At 38.9% G+C, this 24,604-nt stretch overlaps 1 protein-coding gene across 6 annotated transcripts in view; it reads left to right on the top strand.

Annotated features, from left to right (window-relative positions):
* The window catches only part of CCSER1 (coiled-coil serine rich protein 1), a 735,398-nt gene that overhangs the window by 272,943 nt on the left and 437,851 nt on the right, over nucleotides 1-24,604 (top strand). For all 6 annotated transcript variants that reach the window (XM_075090839.1, XM_075090838.1, XM_075090840.1 and 3 more), the window contains exon 6: nucleotides 8,537-8,747. In XM_075090839.1, coding sequence (XP_074946940.1) covers nucleotides 8,537-8,747 — 211 coding nt within the window. The remainder of the gene's footprint in view (nucleotides 1-8,536; nucleotides 8,748-24,604) is intronic.

The following is a 24,604-nucleotide window of genomic DNA, read 5'->3' as shown; positions in this document are numbered from 1 at the left end:
AGGTGGAAGGTATCCTCTGAATTTAAACACAACTCTTTTCTACTCATTATTCTTAAACTGTTGAAGAGGGCAATGAGGAGGGATGCACTTGTTTAATCATATACTTTCACCGAAATGAAGGTCCATTGTGCTGACTCCATTAAAGAGTATTGAATGTTATCTTTAGTCAAAAAGCTGTGTTTTTAATTACTGATGTTGGGGACTGTGCGAAAATGTACAGAGCTAATGATAAATTTTAGGACTACTAGCTGGAATCTTCTGAACCCTCACAGAGTTTTAACTATCTAGTTGTCATACCAGGCATCACTTAAGTCTAACTGCTCAGCTCCCCTAACCTGTTAGTCTCTTCTTTCTAGTCCCTAGCATTCAGCTGCCATCCAGTCCTGTAGGCGTGCACATTTTGGTTAGTGGAGGAATGACTATAGCATGATAACCCATAGGATGATTATTTAGATCTCTGTCTCTGTTCTCAAGCCCTGGCATGGTCCGAAGCCAGGACATTTCTGTAATTGGACCCAATCCAGGAAGAGTTCCCTGAATTGCCTGCCCAGGAAGAAGGCAGGTAGGGGCTGGGATATTAAGGAAAGCAAGCAGAATGCTGAAGGTTTTCCACTAATATTTTAGTAAATATTAATTAGACCCTTAAAACTGACTATTATACATCTCAGCTGAACTTAGCTAACACAAGGTATACTACGTTGCCTGCTTTCTTCACAAAAGTATTCTTAAGAGTTAATAGCTTCAGCACAAGATAATATCTTGGTTTACAAACTAATAGCGCGGTTAGGGGCTTCCCAAATATCTAAAGACCAAGTCAAACAGGACTCAAAGTGAGTGGCTTGTCTCCTTTATAGAGTGTATGATTTTTCCACTGAATTTTCTGGTCTCATAGGAGGTTCATCTTACGTCTCTAACTCAAGTCTGTGAATTCTGCCAGGGACTAAGCAAATATTTGTTGCAAACCCCGCTGTCCTCTTGTCTTTTAGTGGGTTTAACTTTACCTCTTAACATACCTATCATCCTCCTGAAGTCTATACTAACAGTTCTGCAGCTTCTTAATGGGCACAGAAAATGCTTAAATATTTTATTTTATTTTGGAATATACATCCTTTTAAGCAGAATTTTGAAAAGTTGTGATAGCAAAAAATGCTGACCTGTAGTAGGAAGTATTTAGCAATTTGTTTTTAAGTAAGGGAAACTAATTTGGTAACTGAATGAAAGGAGTGAACTTCTTGTGCTTCTTGGAAGGCAGTCATCATACCCAATATCCATCATGATTTTCCACCTTTTTTAAACATTTTTTATCCTCATAAAAACTTGGAAATTTTATGTTCCATTTGCACAATTTCTAGAAGCAAGACTGAAGCATTTAGAGCAGAGAGCAAAGGTGAGGAGAAATGTTGTTTTGGTCTGGAAGGTGAGAGTGGCAAAACAGATTTATTTTTCTGGGCATGCTTGAATGCCTGTCATCTTTAATAGATTAAATCAAAATTTTGTCATTCTAGTTCTGGTTCAGCTGAGTTGGTCAGCTTTGTGGAGTGCATTTGGAGTGAGATTTGGAGGGGACACCAAGTGCCTTTAGCTTTTAGCTGTGCTGAGGCAGTGTCCAGTCAGAAGTACGACGTACATAGTGTTTACAAAGGCTGCAAGGATTGCAGGTAGATTTATCCTTTGTCCAAATAAAAGGTAAGCCTTCTTTTGTTTATATCCCAACCAAAGATGTAATGTGAGTTAGTGCTTGCTTTTGTGCGTAATTAAGCTGCACTTTACATTTTGTATACTAGTTGTAAAATAGTCCCAAGAATGATCCCCTGCTGAATTTTTGAAAAAATCAAAATTAAAAAGACAAACTCTACCAACTTCTCAATGCCCAGCCAGCCTTGTGTACTTCTCCTGGTTCTTCTGTTTATTTCCTACTGTCCTGTTACCAGTTGAAATTGAATAAGCCCCACCAGTCTTTTCCAAGCAGCTATTTTTGGATGTTTTCCGATTACTGCACGGTGTTACACTATCTTATTTGTATCGCATTTAAATTTTCCTAATAGATTCCAGGAGAAAGAGGACTGAAATCTCAAGTGTTGTGTTTTTGTGTGCTAGATCAGGGGATATAAACAGAGCTCTTGACTCCTGTAGCATTTAGAGAAAGGAAAGAAATGTTTGACATGCCCTTATCAGCTGTATTTTACCTGCAGCTGAAAAATGGAGGGCTTCTTTTCCTTTTTTTTTTTCTATTTTAATTTGATTCCATATTTCATGATCACCAGGTTCTAGCCCAAAGGAAATCTTTATGGCTGTGATATAAACCTTTGAAAGAAAAAGGGTTGTAATGGAAAAGGCTGATAGTCTCTTAACTTACAGCAGCACTAGCCATTAGAGTTTGTGTGCACATTTGTGTGTGGGTGCATAGTTTAATAGTGACAGATTCTGAACATCATTTTTCTAAAAGGCTGACCTTGAAAAATCATAGCATCAGAGTACCAATAAATGCCACATAGTTCTAAAAGCTGTAAAATGTCAAACAAAATGTTCCTTATGACATGGTGGGATTTAATATTCTGAGGTGTCATCTCTATAACTTTTGAAGCGTTCTTTGTTGGAACAGCAGTAACATCAAGAAATTGTGTGGGACAGAGAGAGGTGTAAATTTTGATGCAAAAGAATGCTAACATGGGTAACTAGCCAAGTGTTTATGTTCCGGTTACCTATTTACCTTCTCAGTTTTGCAAAGGCTGCATTTTCAGAACTGAGTGAGGAGTTTTGCAATTTTTATCCTCCTTGACTGGAGCTTGAGGATATTTAGGCACCTAGCCATAAATTATTTGATATGCCTGTTGGAATATTTAGGAACATGTTATTAGAAGTCTGTGCCTCAGTTCTGCTAAATATGGGGAAAGGCCTTTCTGTTTTTTCAAAATGTGTCCATATATTTAAGTTGTAAACTGTTTGGGACAGAACATGTCTCTTACTAAGTGAAATTAGTAACAGAATACTCAGAGATTAAGATTCAATCTGGGATGATTGTAGGATTTACCTGTAATGTGTACATCATTGTAAGAGGGCCACAGAGTGCTTTGAACTGAATTTTGGAAGTGTTTGCAGTGGGTAGATTTTTCTCTAAAAATCAGAAGTAATTGTTCCTTTACATCTTATATGACCCATAACTAAAGGACCTTTCTCAAAATAATAATTGGTGATTTTTCTGAAAAAGATCCCTTTCAGGTGTTCGCTGTTGGTTAGAAAAAAGAAAGTTCTGGATGGGAGAAAAAAAATGTTGATTGAAGGCTATCTCTATTTGTATCAAAGAGGATTTCAGGATGATTTCTGATATAACCTCGGTATGGAGCTAATAACATTTTTTGTAGTGTAAAAAGGCATATGTTTCCTGGTGGACCAAGTTATGGACAAATAAGAGATGTTTGTTGGTGAAATATTTCTGAAAATCAAATTTATATACATTTATATAAAAGCATGTATATTAATTTTATAACTATACATACATAAAAATACATATAACACAAGATGTATTTATATGTGAATATACACACATACAGTTGCACAGTGAAACACTGAAAGTAAGTGATTTAAGGCTTTTTCTAAGTCCCTGCTTTGGAAGATATGCCCTCAGGGAAGAAAGAAGGTTTGTTCAGTTCTTCCCATAGATGCTGGGGTCTATTACTCTCCTTACAGAGCCTTCCCGATGCCCACAGCATTACCTGGTTTCTCTTCTGTTAAGCTGGTATCAAGAAGTGCAGACTCCATGGGACCAATCGTATTAGTTTAGGCTAATTCTGCTATAGCAATGTCTTGAGCACTGCTGGTGAAAACTAAGAAGATTAAACTCCACATAATCTGGGGATCTTTATGTAAGTGAAGTTCAAATTACCATAAGCTCTTCAATTCATTGATCTGAGGATTAGTAAGAAGGGAAGAATAACTCAAACTGGCTCAAGTTGCAAATCTTCGGGTCCTTGCCCCCTCTGCCGTAAAACCCTTTAAAGATGCTTTGGAATAAGAAAGTTGTTCTTGTTCCACTTTGTTAAGGGAAAGAAGCTTTGAAAGAAGCTGCACAATATTTTCTCTTCCTCAGTTAGTTAACATGCAGTTGCACTGGATTTATGGAGGCTATTAAAATGCTAAAAGTCACTGATTCATTATTTTAATGCTATCTCACTATTTCATTAAAGACTGCTTTTGAAATAGAACTCTGTCTTAATGGCACTACCATTTTGTTAAATGCGGATATCGTAGCTTCTGATTTTTGTATCCATTAGAATGAGGAAATACGTTCATGGTGTTCAGTGGATATGTCCAGATAAAATGGAAACAAGCCAGAAGGCCCAAATTACCCTCAAGTTGCACAGGTTTCACCCTATTTAACATTTACAAGTTTGTAAGAAATTTTCTTTGGATTTTCAGACTGTATGATGACAGTAATTCTACTGACATTAAGCTTGCTTTTCTCTGTTGTCGTTTGTGGTCCCCTTAGATGTAACATGCACCTGTACAGTATTCCACAGGCTTTAGGTTGACACCACTTGAGCAACTTGAATTACCCTGTTTCCCTATGACATTGATCTAGAGGACTGGGCAGCGTTTGAAGTATGCCATCTGTCAGACTTTGTCTGATCTTCATCAACAGAATATGAGAACCACTTGTTACCTGGGAAGTGAAGTCTGTAGTACCTGGGAGGAAATCAAGAGCAGCTTGCTACCACTCGATTTGCCACTGCATCCACAGTTCATCTCAGACCTTTCAAAACATACTAGTTCTTCTCTTGCTTAGGAGTCTGGCTGGCTTTCACATCTCAAGCTTGGAGCTTCTTGGCTCCAAAGCCATGCTCAGAGATTTGAGGTGACATCTACATGGGATGGTTCTTCAGTGCACATCTGCACCGCTGATATAATCCAGAATGGAGCAGCCCAATCCAATTTGCCTGTACTGACAATAAAACTATGCCAGGGAATAATTTGAAAGAGTGATAGCTGCCTTGGGTCACGCCAATTCGGAAGTGCTTTAACACTGACTGACTTCTAGTGCCCAGGAACAATTTCAGGTATTGTTTTATTAAAGTAGATACATAGCCTAAGTGTGTGTGTATGTCAGGCAAATTTAGAGCTCAGACTGGAGCCATATATTTAAAAGTGACGAAGTTACTTTCTGAAATATTTTATGTTGATAATATTATAGAATTAATATTGTCATTCAAATGAAATACATTGTCCTTAGTCATTAATATGGACTTGTACAGGCATTTTATTGACGGTTTCAGAAGTTTGTTGCAGATAACATTTGCCTGTGAAATGTTTTTATTACAAGAAACACACCTTTGGAAGGTGGAGGGGGCTTGCCATCTGTAAGGAGCTCCTGCACTACCAGTCGAGGAACCAGCCCCTTTTCCAACTTCAGAGGCAAGGAGGTGTTTTACTAGTAAGGGGAAACTTCTAATTTTAGTACGAACTTTTTTTTTTCCTTGCAAAATCTCTACTGCTGCTTTGAATGAATTGCAGTGGATTACCGTAATAATACTGTAATAGACCACCTGGACATTGTTAATAATGAACTTGATGAAATATCAGTTCTGGAATGAATTTAACATGAGCTTTTTCCTGCAGTGAGCAGGAGTCATATCAGACAGTGAAGAGATTTTCTGTCACAGATCAGTTACATTCTTCTCAGATAGTTCAGAGATACTGTATGATTTGAATGCTCACTGTAAACCAACTCTGAGTTACCATTTTCCAGTAGCAATTGAGTTGGGTTTTAAACTCTTATGACCATGAATGGCGATATATTATTAAGGTGCTTTTCATACTTGTACAAGGTTCTGTATTTGAAAAGACGGTAATTTTGTGTGTTGAGCAGTGTGATGCCAACATAAAGCTCACTGAAGTAATTGAAGGTATTTTCGTCAGCTGAAATTAAGACTTGCTGTATTTCCAGTATATTTATGTCTTATACATAAATACTGTGTCTCTTCCCTGTAAGAGAGGATGATAACTCTCCAGGAATACTACTTGTTTCATCGTTAGTGGGGCAGCAGGGTACTGCTGTTGATGCCAGGCTATCCCTGATAACGTGCTGTAAAAGACTTCTGGGAGGCATTACGTCTTAAGTTGGTCCTTTCTCAGTGTCAGGATGTTACCCACATAAGATGACTCTTCAGGAGCATGAGGAAGATAAAACTTTGGTGGGACTCGCAAGGGGAACATGCAGAATATTCTAAAGAATAATTTGTCTCCCTGCCTGCAGGCACTGGGCAGGAAAAAAAAGAGGACCTTGTTTCATCTTACTCAATTTAAATAATGTGCTTTTCTGGCTACATAAATCTTACTCAAGTGTAGATTCCAATAGTTTGAATATGGCTTCTTTTATAAACCCTTAAAAGTGGCCTATATTATGAAACTTCAGTTAAAAGTTGTTTTTTCTCTGCATGATTTATTCCTGAGGCTTCTTTAATAAGGGCCATGAATCAGCAGTGGCTTAATAACCTTTAGTCAGAAGCACCTTTACCATCCACCTCAGATTATTATTTTAAAGGATGCAAAATATTCTACTCACAAAGTTGTTTCAATGTATTTAAAAATTAAAACAGATTAATTTCATTGTTTTATGAGAGTCTTGAAAGGCCTGAATTAGAAAATTTTAGTTCCATTTGCCATCATGAGCATCTGTCCATATCCGTGATCTCTGTGGTGCAGTTCTTGATCATGTCCTCCCTACTGCACATTACAGAGCTTGCAAAATATGAAAATGCACCATTCATAAGAGGATAGTTCTAGCAGGCTCATTTCCAGTTTGTTAGTATGGCAATGGGAATTGCTTGCCTTGAGAAATCACATTAATCCCTTTTTGTATGTGGTTCCTATGAAACCAAAGTTAACTAAGGAAAATTTCATGTAGAAAAATATTCTTTGTCCTTCTGAATTATGGCCATGCTTAAAATTCAGAGTCAGTTTTGTGTTGCATGAAAATTCAAATGGAACAGAAAATTGGAACTGTACATGAAATTAATAATAATTGTCATTTTCTTCACCGCTTGTGCTAACATCTTTAATTGTAGTGAATTAATTTAGTATGAATATGGATGTAATGCATTGCTGTTACAACACTTTTGTAATTGAGTAATAATTAGTATACCACTATTGCACAGTGCAGCCACATTCTCAGATTTATTCTCCATTCCCTTTTTCCTTGCTGGTTGAAGAGAAGATAGGTGCAACATTAAAGTTGTGAATGCTTTCATGCCAGAAAAATTCTTAGTGTTTTTAGTTACATTCTGTTCCACCAAAATGTCAAGTAATCTCTATTTAAATTATTTTTCCACTGTTAAACTATTGGCATATTGTGGCTGATTTCAGCTGATTGATTCTATGACCTCTAGGTCATGGAATGACACAGCTGGGAAGGGACCTCTGCAGGTCTCTGCTCCAAGCTCTTGCTCAAAGCACATCCAATTGGAGCAGGTTGCTCAGTGGCTTGCCCCATCATGTTGTGAATATCTCCAAGATGGATGTCCCACAGCACCTCTGAGCCCCTGTTTCTTTGTTTGACCACCCTCATGGCAATAAGTAAGTAAGCAAATAAAGTTCTTACATCTGGTCACAATTTCCTGTATTCCAGCTTCTGTCCATTGCCTTTCATCCTGTTGCTGTGCCTCCCTAAAAGTAGCCTGGCTCCCATTATCTCCGCACCCTCTCACTGGGGACATATCTCTGGTCAGCAATGAGATTCCCTTTGCCTTCTCTTTGACAGACTGAGCAAAGCTGGCTCTCTTAGCCTCTCCTCATTTATTGCACACCTCAGCCCCCTCACCATCTTGTTGGTCTTCGTTGGACTTGCTCCAGTATGGCAAAGTCTTATAGGTATCTTGCTCTAATATTAAAGGAAGATAGTATGTATGCAGCAAAGTAATAGTATTCTGTTACTTCCAAAGTCCATCAAACTCTTTCTGAATCATTCTATTGTCTTAAATGGATTCTAAACTACAACTTAATGTTGTTTTGTTTCATGTTCTGCATAAGTAGCTTCAATGGTAACTAAACTTCACAGTGCTTACAGAGCAATTAAATTTCAAATTCCATTTTATAGAATAGCAGGTTCATCTTATGTCACTGGGCCAGCCCAGAAAGGAGTATTTTCTTTGGCAATTTTCTTATCTTTTTGAGTTCTAAGCCCAAAGCATATGGAAGAATATGATTTAGCTTTTGAAAGTACATGACAGATTCATTTTTTCATCAAGCTGAACTGAAATAAAATAGGCCTGTAGCAGTCTTGCCCATAGGATATTTTGTTTAAAGAAAATAGCTTTCTTTAAGGGTGTGGGATAGACCATGGCTTCAATTCCTGTAGAAAATTTATAAATACATATTTTATTGCTAACACCATATGGGTATATGTATATTATAAAGGCCATTCATGCTAGCAGGCTCAAAAAGTGAATGTGTAATGTGTCTTTGAACTCAAGGAATTAAAAGCCAAAAATTATTGAGTTCTTCTTCATATTTCAGTGTTGATCTTTCTGTTTTCTCTTGTAAGGAACCTGTCTCTGAAGCTGTCGAAGGAGGTAGACCAAGGAGAAGCCAGGTACCCTCGTGTTAGCCAGCTGGCTGGCAGCCCATCTGTGGAGTGGCCTTTTACTGGTCTGGAAGAAGGTGGAGGCATTGAGTCTTTGCCCTTCAGATTGATGCTGCAAGATTGCACAGCTGTAAAGACATTGCTTCTGAAAATGAAGAGGGTTCTTCAAGAGGTAATCACCCACTCATTCGTTAGATTAGTAGATTTCAGCATTAATGAGCTAAGAAGCAGAAAAGGGTCAGAAAAGTTTATGGACTTGATGTCTTCTAATACGTCTTGAATATATGGAATTGAGGCAGAAGTATAAATAGTAGTGCCTCAACATGGTGGAGGTCAGAAAGTTTATACTATAACAGAATTTAACTAATACTTCCATCTTGGTGTGCAGAGTATAAAGCTTCTTTTAGGCTTTCACCAAAAAGTGGGCAGGGGACACAAACTGCTTTAGATCAAAATAAATTGTATTGTTTTCCTCTAATATTTTAGAGCTTTTCAGTTTTCTTACTACATTTGTTAATCAGTATGAAGTCGTATGCAATTTATTCAGAGGAGAGATGCAAAGGAAAAGGATGTTCTCATAAGTAACAGTACTAAAATTAAAGGTTACTAGCTTGAGTTTGTGAATGATGGCTCAAATCAGATTTCTTAGGCCATTCTAACAATTTCAAGAGTCCTGGCTTGTCCTGTCCTGCTATATTCTCCTGCTTCCCCCATGGACTGCTGGTGTTGCTCTGAAAATTTTCTTTTGCATCCAGTTCCCTTTAGGATTTTAGAAGAAAACAAATTGTTATTGGGTTGGTGGGGTTTTTCTCGTTTGGTGGTTTGTTCTGGGTTTTTTTTGGACACTTCCCAGCTTTGGAGCTTTGACTCATACATTTTTGACAAGCTTTCATCTTCATGTTCGTGAACTGCAGCGTGCATCTCTTCTTTGAGATCTACAAGAAAAATAATTTTTTTTTTTTTTTTTTATCTATACTTCATAGAATTACAGAATAATTTAGGTTCAGAGGGCCGTCTGGGTGTCCGACCCCCCTACTCAAAGCAAGGCCAACAGGTTGCTCAGGTCTTTGTCCACATACATTTTTGTTACCTTAATGGGGTTTCCACATAATCTCCAGGCAGCGGTTCCAATATTTGACTACATAATTGTAATTTTTTTCCCTAAGGTATAATCAGAATTTCCCATGTTGCAACTTCACCGTATGACAAAGTGCTCGTCCCTTAACTGAGATATTTAAATACCAAAATAAGGCTTTGGCAAGTTTGGTTTTTTTACTGCTCACTTCTTGATCAGCTGTATCTAAATTCAACCAATTGTTGTTGTGTCTGAGAAGGTTTGTCAAAGGTTTAGTTATGATAGTTATCCATTAGTCCTCCTAAATAGCATGTTTTTGCTGGATGGCAAGCCTCATGCCTTCCACTTTCCTACAGTTCACTAGAAGCTTTATATATGCTATTGGGCTTCTTAATGGGTTTCTGTTTTGCTGAATCCAGAATTGAAATAATTAATTCTCCATCAGTCCCTGCTTATATAGGTCAGAATACAGAGTGAATTTAAAGGTTCTTCTCCACTGAGCCACTAGGAAGGATTTGTAACCCTATTATTTATAGAAATAAATTATAAGAATTTTAATAATACATGACATAGCAGTTGTAACATTCAACTGGTAACAATGGCAGCATGCTCTGTTGCTTCTAGTGTGAATAATTCTATGTTTTTCTCAGAGAAGTTCCCTCTTACCATGATGTAAGAATTGTAAGCATAAGAATTTTATTTTTAACTTACCAAGTTCCATTAAACAACTGCGATTTTCAACATGGAGATATGTTGTACCGTGTAGTACTTCACCCTTAAAACCATTCACCAGGTGATATCCATGAAAGGAACACAAGGTATTTCATGTGACTCACTGGAATTTCATGTCCAGTTACTAATACCTCCTTATGTAACTCATATTGATTTTGTTTTTCCATCTTAATCATTTAGTCCTTTACTTACTTGTTCCTTTGTACCGTATAATTTCCATCTCCCCACCTGACTGTAACATGGTGTGATTCTGTCCTTTCCTTTTCTTTTTGTCTTGCCTTCCTTATGAAATCAGAATGGCCTTTTTCTAATTCTGCTGCTGGATGTTATATGTGATGCATATATAATATATATGTGCTGTAATTTACCTCCCTGTTTTTCAGGAAGATGGAATATCCTAGTAGTAGTACATATTGTTCTAGTGTACACAGCTAAACAAAACTCTAACATAGCTAGAATGAAATGAGCAATCTGATGATTATCAAAAACTTTTCCTACCTTGAGTGGTTACCTGTATTTTGTTTTTTAATGACCAACTTGTATAATGTCAGTGATAGGAAAGATGGGAGCGTACTTTTTAGTAGCCCCATCTGAGAAGTAGCTGTTTGATATGTAGTGCAATATTCCAGTTGTACTGATAGAAATACACATACTAATTCTTGAAACAAAAAAATACTTTTCAAGGTCATTGTCAAACTACACAGTTTTCATATCTCCACAGAGTTAATAAACCTATCCGCCACACAGTGGGCATTATCCATGGTATAACTGCAGGAGAGTGAAAGAGCAGTAACAACAAAATATTCACAAACAGTCTTTAAAACACATTAAAATATTAGGTATTAAACCAAAACCGGAATATGATTTGAAAGAACATAAGCAGCTAGTTTGAACAACCAAAGAGAAGATGACCTTGAAATATATTACAAATTGATATCGGAGTGACACAACTTGATTATCTTCAGAAATACAGACATTTATACATTTATGTCACTTTTAAATTATTAGTGAAAGATTCCAGGAAAAATATAATTCCATTGGATTGAAATATTGTGTTGAAGAATCTGATAAATAAGTCTTCTGAGCATATTTGGCAGGCAGTTCCCATGAAGAAGGTACCCTACTTCCATTTTAACTAGATGTAATTTCTTCATCCAAAAATCACTTCTGCCCCAACCAATATTATAAATCTAACTCACAACAGTACAGAATTAAGAGACATAAAAGAAAAATTCTTTCCTTACCATGGAACGTTCATATATTTTTAGATGTAGTCAAACATAGTCTCTGGCAGGCTTATATTGGATAGAAATGAAATATTTTATGCCTATAACAGTATAAAATAAGTATTTTTATATATAAAAATAATAATATGTCACATGTTTTCAACCACTTTAAAAAATATACAAAGCATACAATCTACATGGGAAAAATTACACATGAGTTACCAGAAAAAAAGCTGCAGTATTTCTGTTTTAAAGCTGATGTTACCCATTGAAGAAGAAATTACAGTAGTGTACACCTCTTTATTGAAAAATAGCATGTTAATTGAGTTAAAATATTAGCCCCGTTATTGAATATAATCCTTCTTCTTAAGCACAGAGCGTTGCTTCTAAGGAGCAATTTAATTACGATCTGCCAAAATGCAATACTAGCTAGTACAATATGCTATTTTTTTGTGTGTTGCAGTTGCTTGTAATTGAAGAATCTAAATGGAAAAACTGCATCCAATATATGCTGTACTGTGCTGCAGATTTATAAAGCTATGAGTTTAGCTTGCAATTAGTCTTATCATGAAAAGGGAAATTGAAGACATGGCAGTAACTTGCAAGATTGAGAATGTTATTAGGTAATGTATTTAGTAAAAGACTAATGAGTGATCGTTCAATTAAGAAAATTAATTACCATTTCACTTTCCGTGAAAAAGCCTCGAAAATGTATACTTATAATTCTTTATAGCTTTGGCCATGCAGGTCTCAGAAGGCAGATTGTCCCCTAATGTCTTGCTCATTGCAGGGGGGGACGTGGACTAGATGACCTTTAAAGGTCCCTTCCAGCCCAAACTATTCTATGATTCTATGAACCTCATTGAACAAAGCTGAAGATAGTCTGGGGGACCCTGGCACATGAGGAAACTCGGTGATCCACCAGAAATCAGTCCTGAAAGTATGTCTGAATCTGCTTGGCAGCTTTTTCTCATGGATGTTCTATTTCTGACAGACAGATCTGCAATAAATGGAGTAACCAAGGCTTGTGAGCTCCTGAGTTTCATGATAAAGCATTATGAGAGATTAGGAGCACAGACAGCTTGATAAAAGCCATTTCAGCATATAAGACAATACAAGCAGTTGTGAGCCTGTCTGTAATTTACAAGTAGTTTTTGGTCTCCCTTATCTGTCCACCTCACTGGTGTTTATTGAACAGGGTTTTTTTTTTATGAAAGTCTGCTTGGTGTTGACCTTTTTCTCAGTAATAACTCTTCTTATTAAGGAAAAAAAAAAAGACAAGAAAATGGGGAGTTGGATGGATGAAATTGGTAGGTTCACCCTCTCCTAAGAAATGGATCTTTCACTTTCTGACTTCAGACAGGCCTTTCCGCTCTGAACTGGTCTTCAACTGAGAATCTGTGTCGTCTTTTCTCCTCTGTATACTTCACTATACTTTCTATGTTTTATCACATTTCTGGCTACTAATAGATTGCATATAGTCAGTGAGCTTCTAAAAATTACGCTGTGACTTTTTCCTCACTTATTGCTGTCAACAAAAATGAATATACAATGCCTCTGTCCCAAACAATATATGGGCTTTCCATTACTCTTCCAGATGAGACTGAAATTATTTCCATCTATTAATTTTTTTATGGCTTGAGTTATAGCTAACTGAGGCAATCTCAGAGGCTGGCTAATTGAGGAGAAATTTAAGGGCTTTCTTTGCCTTTGTTGAAATCATTAGTAGAACATTTCAGGCAGAGACATATGAGGAAAACTCGTATGGTTTTGATTTTGCGCCTAGCAAGAGAGGGTCTTTATGCTGAAATAAACATAGTGAACAAGTACAGCTATTTTGGGAAGGAGTCCATTTAGTCAATGGTAATGGGTTTTTATTCAAACTTTAGATGTTGAGCTTGTTGATTATTTTTACTGAATGTCTCAGTAAAAAGTAAATCTTTCCAACATTTAGGCTTATTTCTACAGGTCACATTTTGCCTGTATTCTTTATGAAATATATACGTTATCAACTACATAATTCTACTTTTAGATATTTTTATGGGGCTATCAGAAGTGACCTTACTGGTTGCTAATCTAGAAAATTAAGATATGTTGTCTGTATATTTGTGTAATTTTGAATATAAATTATTCAGTGCATGCCCATGATTCTTTCACAGCTCTGCAAAACACCATGCAGGCTGTGGAGCTTTAGAAGTTGAAGCTAATTGCTACGATTAGCAATAGGGATAAGTCACTCTGGACATATATTGCATAGTGTTTTACTAATTAATCATTTATTTTACTGAAGCAAATTGCAGCTGTCTGTGGTGGTCATTAAAACTTAATGTGACCTGTACAGTGTTTTTTGATTGCGCTTGAAAAAATGAGAAATGTGGAAAATTATGTCAAAATCATTGTGAGACTGGCCATGACAGTTGCCTGAGACTTGGGGGACAGAGTGAGACCACTCAGTCTGCAATTAGCCTGTCAGATATCACTGTCTACATTATTTCCTCCCATGTATCTTTCACCTCATCAGTAAAAACCCTATAATTACAGAGTCTTCTTTTATGCTGCATTTGCAATCTACTACTGGAAAGTAGTAAGAGAAAGCTAAAAGTAGTTTGAGTTATTTTGTAACCTGATTGCTAAGAAATATGGAATTTGCCTTAAACTATGGTTTTTAAAGACATTAAAGCATTTGCGGCAGTCCACTATGAAATGTATTGTGTTTACTAATATTGTTGGTTAGCCACTTAGGAAGCAATTGCAAGTTTAACACACTGTGAAATACTGCAGGTTTTCTTCCTTTAAGTAACTTTGTAATTAACCACTATAGCATTACTGATTTATTCAACAACTCTGCATTTAATGCAGTCCCTTTTATCAAGTAATTCATGCTGGAAATTGGTAATTCCTTCATTTCATGGTGTGTTGACACGGCATATACCCATACATTTAAATAACTAATAATAAAAATGTACTAGATTTAGTAATAGGATTTAACTTTATCATAATGGATTGCTTTTTCACTTGGAAATATACATTGGCATACCCTTGCCCAGCTGCTTGCACAGAGAGAGCAGAACACCCCATTGGCACACTTTGTATGTATTTTCTAGTAGCATATTTGAGGGTAATGGAGAATATTGGGAGCTGGTGGATATAATCAGATGTTCTCTTTGGCAGTGAAGATGTTATATTCTAAGAGCATCCATTATAAGGTATTTAATAGGAACAAACAAACCCAGTGTTTGTTATTTAGCTAGATGTTCTCGAGGTACAAGAGAACTCTTTTTCTCCCCGTATTTTTTAGGCAAGCTGCACAGGGCAAATAACGCCTCCAACATTGTTATCATGTGTGTTAAGCTTAGCATATATACTACTCTAAAATAGGTTGTAATGCTGCAATTCCAGTCTCAATCCTGTTACTTAAGTTTCTTAGCTGAATAAGCCTTAGTTCAGATAATAAAAAAAGGTGCTGGAGAACCATCAGACTATTTCAGTTCGTGCAATATAGATTTTAGTGTGTGCAGCATTTAAAATTTCTTGAAATTTTAACAGCTGTTTAATTGTACTTGGGAAATCCCTTTACCTGGTAGATCAAGACATGTACTCCACTGATTCATTTAGAAGACTACCTTGGTAGAAGTTGAGCAGTTTGGGAAATTATTTTAAAGACGAAGAGTTAAGAAAAATTTTGCATATTTTTGTGTCTTAGAATCATGGAATCATTTAGGTTGGAAAAGACCTTTAAGATCATCGAGTCCAACCGTTAACCTAACATTGCCCAGTCCACCACTAGACCATGTCCGTAAGCACCACATCCAAATGTCTTTTAAATACTTCCAGGGATGGTGACTTAACCACTTCCCTGGGCAGCCTGATCCAATCCTTGATAACCCATTCAGTTATCCCCTGGCGCAACTTGAGGCCATTTCCTCTTGTCTTATTACTTGTTACCTCCTTTCAGGGAGTTGTAGAGAGGCATAAGGTCTCCCCTTGGCCTCCTCTTCTCCAGATTAAACAGACCCAGTTTCCTCAGCTGCTCCTCATAAAGCTTGCTCTCCAGACCCTTCACCAACTTCATTGCTCTTCTCTGGACATGCTCCAGCACTTCAGTGTCTTCCTTGTAGTGAGGGGCCCAAAACTGATCACAGTATTCCAGGTGCGGCCTCACCAGTGCCGAGTACAGGGGCTCGATCACTTCTCTAGTCCTGCTGGCCACACTCGTTCTGATACAAGCCAGGGCAATGTTGGCCTTCTTGGCCACCTGGGCACACTGCTGGCTCATGTTCAGCAGGCTGTAGACCAACACCCCCAGGTCCGTTTCCACTGGGCAGCTTTCCAGCCGCTCTTCCCCAAGCCTGGAGTGTTGCATGGCGTTGCTGTTGTGACCGAAGTACAGGACCCGACACTGAGCCTTGTTGAACCTCATACGATTGGCCTCAGCCCATTGACCCAGCTTGTCCAGATCCCTCTGCAGAGCCTTCCTTCCCTCAAGCAGATCAACACTACTGCCAGACTTGGTGTCCACTGCAAACTTACCGAGCATGCACTCAATCCCCTCATCCAGATCATTGATAAAGATCTCAAACAGAACTGGACCTGCTGCTGAGCCCTGGGGAGCAGCACTTATGACCAGCCGCCAACTGGATTTAGCTCCATTCACCACAGCTCTTTGGGCCCAGCCATCCAGCCATTTTTTTGCCCAGCAAAGAGTGCACCCGTCCATGCCATAAGCAGCCAGTTTCTTCAGGAGATGGCTATGGTAAATGGTGTCAAAGGCTTTACTGAAGTCTAGGTAGACAACATCCACAGCCTTTCTTTCATCTCCTAAGTGGGTTACTTTGTCATAGAAGGAGGCCAGGTTAGTCAAGCAGGACCTGCCGTTCATGGCCCCTTGCTGACTGGGCCTCATCACCTGGTCATCCTGTACGTGCGATGTGACAGCACTCACGATGATCTGCTCCATAACCTTCCCAGGCACCGAGGTCAGGCTGATAGGCCTGTAGTTCCCCAAATCCTCCTTCCGGCCCTTCTTGTAGTTGAGTGACACATTTGCTAACCTCCAGTCAACTGGGACCTCCCCAGTTAGCCAGGACTGCTGATAAATGATGGAAAGTGGCTTAGTGAGCACGTCCACCAGCTCCCTCGGTCCCCTTGGGTGGGTCCCATCCAGCCCCATAGATTTGTCTGTGTCCAAGTGCTCTAGCAGGTTGCTAACCGTTTCCCCTTGGATTATGGGGGCGTCATTCTGCGCCCCGTCCCTGCCTTCCAGCTCAGGGGGCTGGGTACCCAGAGAACACCTGCCTTACTCTTAAAGGCTGAGGCAAAGAAGGCATTAAGTACCTCAGCCTTTTCCTCATCCTTTGTCACTCTGTTTCCTCCTGCATCCAATAAAGGATGGAGGTTCTCCTTGGCCCTCCTTTTGTTGCTAATATATTTATAGAAACACTTTTTTAGTGTCTTCTACAGCAGTAGCCAGATTAAGTTGTAGCTGGGCTTTGGCCTTCTACTTTTCTCCCTGCGTAACCTCACAACATCCTTGTAGTCCTCCTGAGTGGCCTGCCCCTTCTGCCAAAGGACATAAACTCTCTGGGTTTATTTCCTGAGTTCCAGCCAAAGCTCTCCGTTCCACCAGACCGGTCTTCTCCCTCGCCGGCTCGTCTTTCGGCACACGGGGACGGCCTGCTCCGGTGCCTTTCGGAGCTCTTCCTTGAAAAATGTCCCGCCTTTTTGGACTGTTTTGCTCTTCAGGATCTTGAACAGGTCCTCCTGACAGTGTATTCATTTGCTGATACTCTGTGTGTACTTAATGAGCTTGAGGTTACAGGCTGGGACTGGCACACAAGTTTGGGGTCCTGCAGAGTCACACTAATCTCAGCTCAGCAAAAAGGTCTTCTGAAATGATCCAACTGAGTTAGCCATTCATGTCACTGCCCACACTCATGACGAAGTTCTTTTGCGGGCCACGTTTAGAGCGTTTTTGAGCCACACTTTGAGATTATCAGTCTCGAATATATTTAATTTTTAATATTGAAAAATAGAAGTTTTCCCAGCTCTGTGTTATGTTTCTTCCACTGCTGACCTAGTGGCTTAATCTTTGTAGACTACATATGTGTATGTGCTGGAGCCATATTGAAATCACATTCACCATGAAACATCTTGGGCTCCCACATGTAGAGATGATATTGGTATATGTGTCTACTCCATGTATTCAGAAAGCAAGTGATCAACTACTTTCTTACTTCTCCTGTTGTTGCCTGGATGAAGCATTTTCATATGGCAGTGTGATGTGCTCGAGGTCAGCACAGATTTGCATAGCATGCTGCCCCAGCGTCTTCAACAGCCAAGTCTTAACTGCACCTTGCAGAGAAGCATTAAAAGTAGCAACCCCATTAATAAGTAATTTCCCAACATCAGCAGTTCTGCGCAATTGGCTGTGATTAACTTGTGGTTGAAGACCATAAAATTATAACAGCTACAAAAATGAAACCATTTTCCCATTTAGTACTTCCATGGTTTTGATCAGTTGCTGCAGGTCAGTCAGCTAAATCCCCCCCAATGCTCCTTGGCAGTGGAGCTGATCACATCAATTACATTTTCTGATGAATCTGCAAATACTGAAAAGTGCGCTACAAAATAATGAGCAAGCAGTGGAAGAAATCGAGACCGTCTGTAGAAGTCTATAGAAGGAATTGATTATACTCAGTTGTTAGAGTTCATGAGTAATTTTGAGATAAATGACACATATAGTACGCAGGGTAGATGGAAGAGTTTCTGATAAGAAAACGAATAATACTGCCAGATATAACAGATTTCCCAGTGAGTTATCCAGTTCTGTTAACAAAAAGCAGTTGGAAATAGGAGTGGGATGAACACGAGTGCACAACACCCAAGCTGCACTATAACTGAATTTCCTGCAAATATACTGGGGTTGTAGGTATGAAAATACCAACTTTTCAGACGGTTTTCTAACTTATGAGGAGCATGTAGTATAGCTGATGCCATTGCCTCCAAGTCCAGTAGGTTGAAACCAAAAAGAATTATCCTCATTTAAATAGTTTTTCAACTTCTGGAGTTTCACAGTCCTGTATTCCCGCTATATTAAGATTTTGTCCTCCTCATGATGGGTTTCAGAGATTTCCTGACATGGAAAAATGACTGGTTATATAGGTAAATCAGTAAAAGTTATGATATGCAACTGTTGCCATAGATGGATGTACAAGAAGAATAAAAATGTAACAGATAAAAATGTAGGTCTGGTGTTCAGGTAGTGGAGTGCCAGCCATGCATGCAGCTACCCATTTCAGTATTTGCGTTTGTATATGACCATATAGATGATTTGGTAGAATTTAAATTTAATCTCTTAATTAATTTTCCTTTACCCTTGATCAGCCAGAATTTATGAAACAAGTGCTAGTGTAATTGCAGAAATTCTCACAGTTCGCAGCATGGATCTTGGCATAGCTCTGTGCTGCAGATTTATTTAATGTTTTCTCTGCACAGTGCCTGCCATTACTTTGCAGCCCAGGTTATCAGAACAGTGCTGATCATTTTCCTAGGGAAGAAAAGATGTGAAAACTGTTGATATAGCATGCTTACATAAATTCATTATTTTGGTGAAAATAAAGCTGATTTTGTGCAGTCTGGCTCCACTTTAATTCATGAAGATGAAGTGATTTGTTTGAAGGGTAACATGATGATTCCCAGTGACAGAAAGGGAAACCTTCTTTTTTTTTTGGAAAAGGATTTAGAAATCACACATCAGGGACATATCCTACACCTGGTTTTGTAACTGTCCAGGGCCAGTTGGTAGGCATGTGTATTTTTTATGAGCACGTGGTGTATATAAAGAAATATTGCATATGTCCAACAAGCTCTATTTCTCTCTGTTACATACCTTAATATTATAAGTACGGCAGTTCTCTGCCTTCGGCCAGAGCCTCAGCTGGGTGTGAAATAGCATAGGTCCATTTAATCCAGCTGGTACTCGGTGCCTTTTCAGAAAGCTGCTCTCTTCGTCTGTCTTTCTCCTTAGGTTTTGATGTGAGTTCCCCTTACAGAGACAGTAATCGTCCATGTGATTAAGAGCTCATGGATGAAAATGCATGTTAGGTCATGTCTGGACCTTTTTTTCTGAACTTAAATTGAAAACTCTACTTTGTTGTCACTTCTGGACTCAATAAAAAAATTTGTGAAGTTGTCAGGTAAAAGCAATATCCTCATTTACAAGCTTAAAAGAGAGGTTTCTTCTTTTTATCAACAATTCTTATGCCAAATCTGTGTGAAGATAATCTAGATAGGAGCAAAGATATGTTCAGAAATAACTGGTGTTGCCTCAGTAGAAACTGAGCATGTCATAAAGCAAATAAGCAGAGAACACAAAGGATACAGACTGTGACTTTCCTCTTTTAAGCAGGGTAGAGATAATGAGAATGTATGGTTAGCCAAGGATCACTTATATTCTAGGGTTTTTACTTCTTTTACATGTCTCTATTTTTCCTGTTCCTATTGGGCAAATCGTTGTTGTTGTTGTTTTGTTGTTTGTTTTGTGTGGGTTTGGTTTTTTTTTTTTAATATAAGGAAAACAGCTCTTGGGTCACAGCTACAAAATGCCACTGTGGAAAAAGAGGACCAGGTTTCTATTACTTGCCTCCCCATGCAAATTCTTGTCTAAAAATCTCTTCTTCACTTTTGGTTTAAACTGTTACGATTTTCGATGAGGGATGAAATAAATGCTTGAATAGCCAGTGTATAGCCATGCCAGGCTTGCTCCTCTGTGTAAGACCTTTGCTGCTATTAAACTTCTGGCAATAGCACAGAGAAGGCAAGCAGTGTTTGTGTCAGTCCTTTTGCTAAGAGAATGAGCATTTCTTTTTCTCCTCAGACCCCAACCCCCTGTGGGGTTATACGACCTAGCAGTCTTTTTTTTTTTCTATCTATACTTTGTGATGCAGCTTTGGATCAGATGCTGTCTTAAACTTGTACTCTTGGCCTGTCTGATATTTAGTTTCTCATGCACAGTGCTATGGAGCAATGATTGCTTTGAAAATAAGGCTAGCGTGGCGCATGTTGAGAGAGACAGTTTAGTGTGTCTGTATGTTTTATAGATAAAAGATTTAACCAAAATAATCACCTAAGGTCTAAACAAATCAGAGTTACTAACTATTAACTCTTACTACTATTAACTATTACTATTAACTATTACTACTATTAACTATTAACTATTAACTATTACTACTAACTTTCTGGATTTGCCCCATCAGAAGGAATAACTTTGTATTCCTTTTTTGTACACTACTTTGACATTTAAATGGAGAGTTAAGCTTTTTTTGATTTCTCAAACTGAACATGCAAGGTAAAGTTTGAGATAACCCAGGATGAAAATACTGCCAGTCATACTGACTTTTCTAAAACCAGTCAACTGTCATAAGTATATGCTGGCTAGTTCTCTTTCTCATTAAAGATCGCTTTCAAAGCTCATTGAGGCAATGGAGAGCTCTGCATTGAGGTTAGTGAGCTTTCCGTAACTCCCTGAATGAATAAGACCATGACATCATAATGAATTTGTATTCATAGTTTCTGTTTGTATGTGGCTGCCCTTATAATTTGCATTCTGGTGGTGCCAGACTGCCTTTTTTCATTCTGATTGTGTATGCGTGTCTGTGGGTAAAGTGTGGGTATATAGCTGTAAATTATTTATATATTTTTCCAATAAATTAGTCAGGAAGATACGTGTGGCTTTGTAGTGCACACATGAGCATATAGTGCTCATTCTTACAGATATGCCTAAAATAAGTCCACTGGTTCTTGCTGTTTACCCTGATGACAAAATTGAATTTGCTGCTAAAAACTGAGACTGTACTAAAAACCTGTAATATAATTCCAAATAGAAAGTATTTTTAAAATCTGTGTTTCTTAGACTGTTGGTTAGATACTGATCTTTCCCACTCTATGTCACTCCATCGTTCATTGGGCTCTTTTTTCACAACTGATTTTTCTAATGAATATGAACTGTTATATATTTCTTTTGACTTCTGTGATTAATCTCTTTTTTAGTTGTGTCTTTTTTTTATTGAGATGCCATTATGTTTTGACAATACAGGCTTCATGAGTATATTTTGTCTGGCAGTTTTGCAGACTATATTTTACCATATACTGTAGTTTGCTCATACAATACAATATTTGACTGTTGGTTGGCTTATATATTCATGAAATTAATTTTTTTTTTCACAGCTTTAAGATATTTCTGTTTTTCTCATGGTTATGGCATGTTTTAGCAGCTTCTGGAAAAATTTATTAGGGCAATTTATTGGATCAAAATATAATTGTTTGCTATTTGTATGTCATAGAACCACAGGATCACAGAATCCCAGGTTAGAAGGGACCTCAGGGATCATCTAGTCCAACCTTTCTAGGAAAAGCGCAGTCTAGACAAGATGGCCCAGCACCCTGTCCAGACAACTCTTGAAGGTGTCCAACGTGGCCGAGTCAACCACTTCCCTGGGGAGATTATTCCAATGGGTGACTGTCCTCACTGAGAAAAATTTCCCTCTCATGTCCAATTGGAATCTCCCCAAAAGCAACTTGTGTCTGTTCCCCTTGTCCTCTCCATGTGACTCCTTGACTTTGATACATTCAAGGTTTTCCTTAATGTAGAGTGCAGCTCCTCCACCTCTTCTACCCTGCCTGTCCTTACGAAAGAGCCTGTAACTGTCCATTGCGATCCCCCAGTCATCTGAGTTGTCCCACCATATTTCAGTTACTGCTATGATGTCGTACCCTACTGAGTGGGCATGGAGCTCCAGTTCCTCCTGTTTGTTACCTAGACTGTGTGCATTTGTATACATACACTTGAGGTGATTACTCTCGTGTTTCACCTCTTGGGAGACAGCTAAGGAACCTTTATCACCACACTGCTTGGCCTGGTGTGAACATTTTCACAACTGATCCCACCCTCCAAGTCCTTCAGTTTAAAGCCTGCCTCACCATGTTAGCCAGCCTCCTGCTGAAGATTCCTCTACCGCTTTTAGACAGATGGATGGAGTCCCTAACCACCACATCCAAATGTATTTAAATACCTCCAGGGATGGTGACTCAACCACTTCCCTGGGCAGCCTGTTCCAATGCCTGGCAACCCTTTCAATGAAGTAATATTTTCTAATATCCAACCTAAACCTCCCCTGGTGCAGCTTGAGGCCATCTCCTCTCGTCCTATCGCTTGTTCCTTGGGAGGAGAGACCGACACCCACCCCACTACAACCTCCTTTCAGGTAGCTGTAGAGAGCGAGAAGGTCTCCCCTCAGCCTCTTCTTCTCCAGGTTAAACAGACCCAGTTTCCTCAGCCACTCCTCAGAAGACTTGTGCTCTAGACCCTTCACCGGCTTCATTGCCCTTCTCTGGACACACTCCAGTACTTCAGTGTCTTCCTTGTAGTGAGGGGCCCAAAACTGAACACAGTATTCCAGGTGCAGCCTCACCAGTGCCGAGTACAGGGGCTCGATCACTTCTCTAGTCCTGCTGGCCACACTCGTTCTGATACAAGCCAGGGCAATGTTGGCCTTCTTGGCCACCTGGGCACACTGCTGGCTCATGTTCAGCAGGCTGTAGACCAACACCCCCAGGTCCTTCTCCACCATGCAGCTTTCTAGCCACTGTTCTGGAGCGTTGCATGGTGTTATTGTGACTGAAGTGCAGGACCCGACACTGAGCCTTGTTGAACCTCATACGATTGGCCTCAGCCCATTTCGACCCAGCCTGTCCAGGTCCCTCTGCAGAGTCTTCCTTCCCTCAAGCAGATCAACACTCCTGCCCAAGTTGGTGTTGCCTGCAAGCTTACTGAGGGTGATAATGATAAAATATAAAAATATTATAACATATAAAAATAATGATAAAAGAATATAAAAACAAATTATGCTCAGTGTAGTTGCTCACCACTTGCTGACCAATGCCCAGCCTGTACCCAAGCAATGTCTGCTGCCCCCGGGTCAACTCCCTCTACTTTATATACTGAGCATGATGTCATATGGTATGGAATATCCCTTTGGCCAAGCTTGGGCCAGCTGTCTCAGCTGTGCCCTCTCCCATCTTCTTGTGCACCCCAGCAGTGCATGGGGAGCTGAAAATGTCCTTAACTAGTGTAAGCACTGCTTAGCAACAACTAAAACATCAGTGTGTTATCAACATTATTCTCATCCTAAATTGAAAACACAGTACTAGGAAGGAAATTAACTCTATCCCAGCCAAAACCAAGACAGTGTTTTATGAAATATGTTTCCAGCAGAGCTGGAAGAAGGCACCGTGAGCATGTAGTATTGTGGCAGAATCACCACAGGTGCTGAAAGCCAGTGCTTGCTTGCAGTGTTTGCATTTGTTCATGTAGTAGGACTGGGATATAGTGCATATTATTGTCATGCTGAATTTTATCTTTTACGATCTCATTTAGTTTTTTCTGTGCCCTGGTTATGATTTAGAACTTAATTCCATTTTCTGTGGAATAAAGATAGAAATGAACCTTTTTGATGTGCTGAGACTGAAAATATGTGTTCTTCTAGAGCTGTTTCAATGCGTCGGAATAATCCAAATTTACATAGCAATAAACTAATTTTTCATTCATATCTTCTTTTTGGGAAATGCAATAGCAGCAGTGATAGCTTTTTTCATGTGCATCATTCAGGAAGGCATTCTGTGCAAGGTACAGCAAAAAAACCAAAACCCTTCATTGCATCCATCTTGATTTTAGTGTTAAATTGCAAGTTCTTGCTGTGCTCTGGAATATAGTTGCACGAAGGAGACATCATGAAGCAAAGACACAAAAATAGGAACAGGAGAAAAGTGGTGAAATATGAACTAAATGTGAGCAATAGAAATGCTTTGCTGGAAGGGCGGTTGGTTGAGCTAGTCTGGCACCCTGACAGGCTTGCTTCTGTATTTGGTACTTGCTGAAGCAAGTAATTTATCCTGGCAGTAACTTTGCCAGTACTGCAGGAATCCTATTTCACTAAGATT

Source organism: Phalacrocorax aristotelis, chromosome 4 (assembly GCF_949628215.1).
Source record: "Phalacrocorax aristotelis chromosome 4, bGulAri2.1, whole genome shotgun sequence".
NCBI classification, from domain to species: domain Eukaryota; kingdom Metazoa; phylum Chordata; class Aves; order Suliformes; family Phalacrocoracidae; genus Phalacrocorax; species Phalacrocorax aristotelis.
Note: the sequence above shows the minus strand (reverse complement) of the source record. Positions and strands in the feature narration are given on the sequence as shown.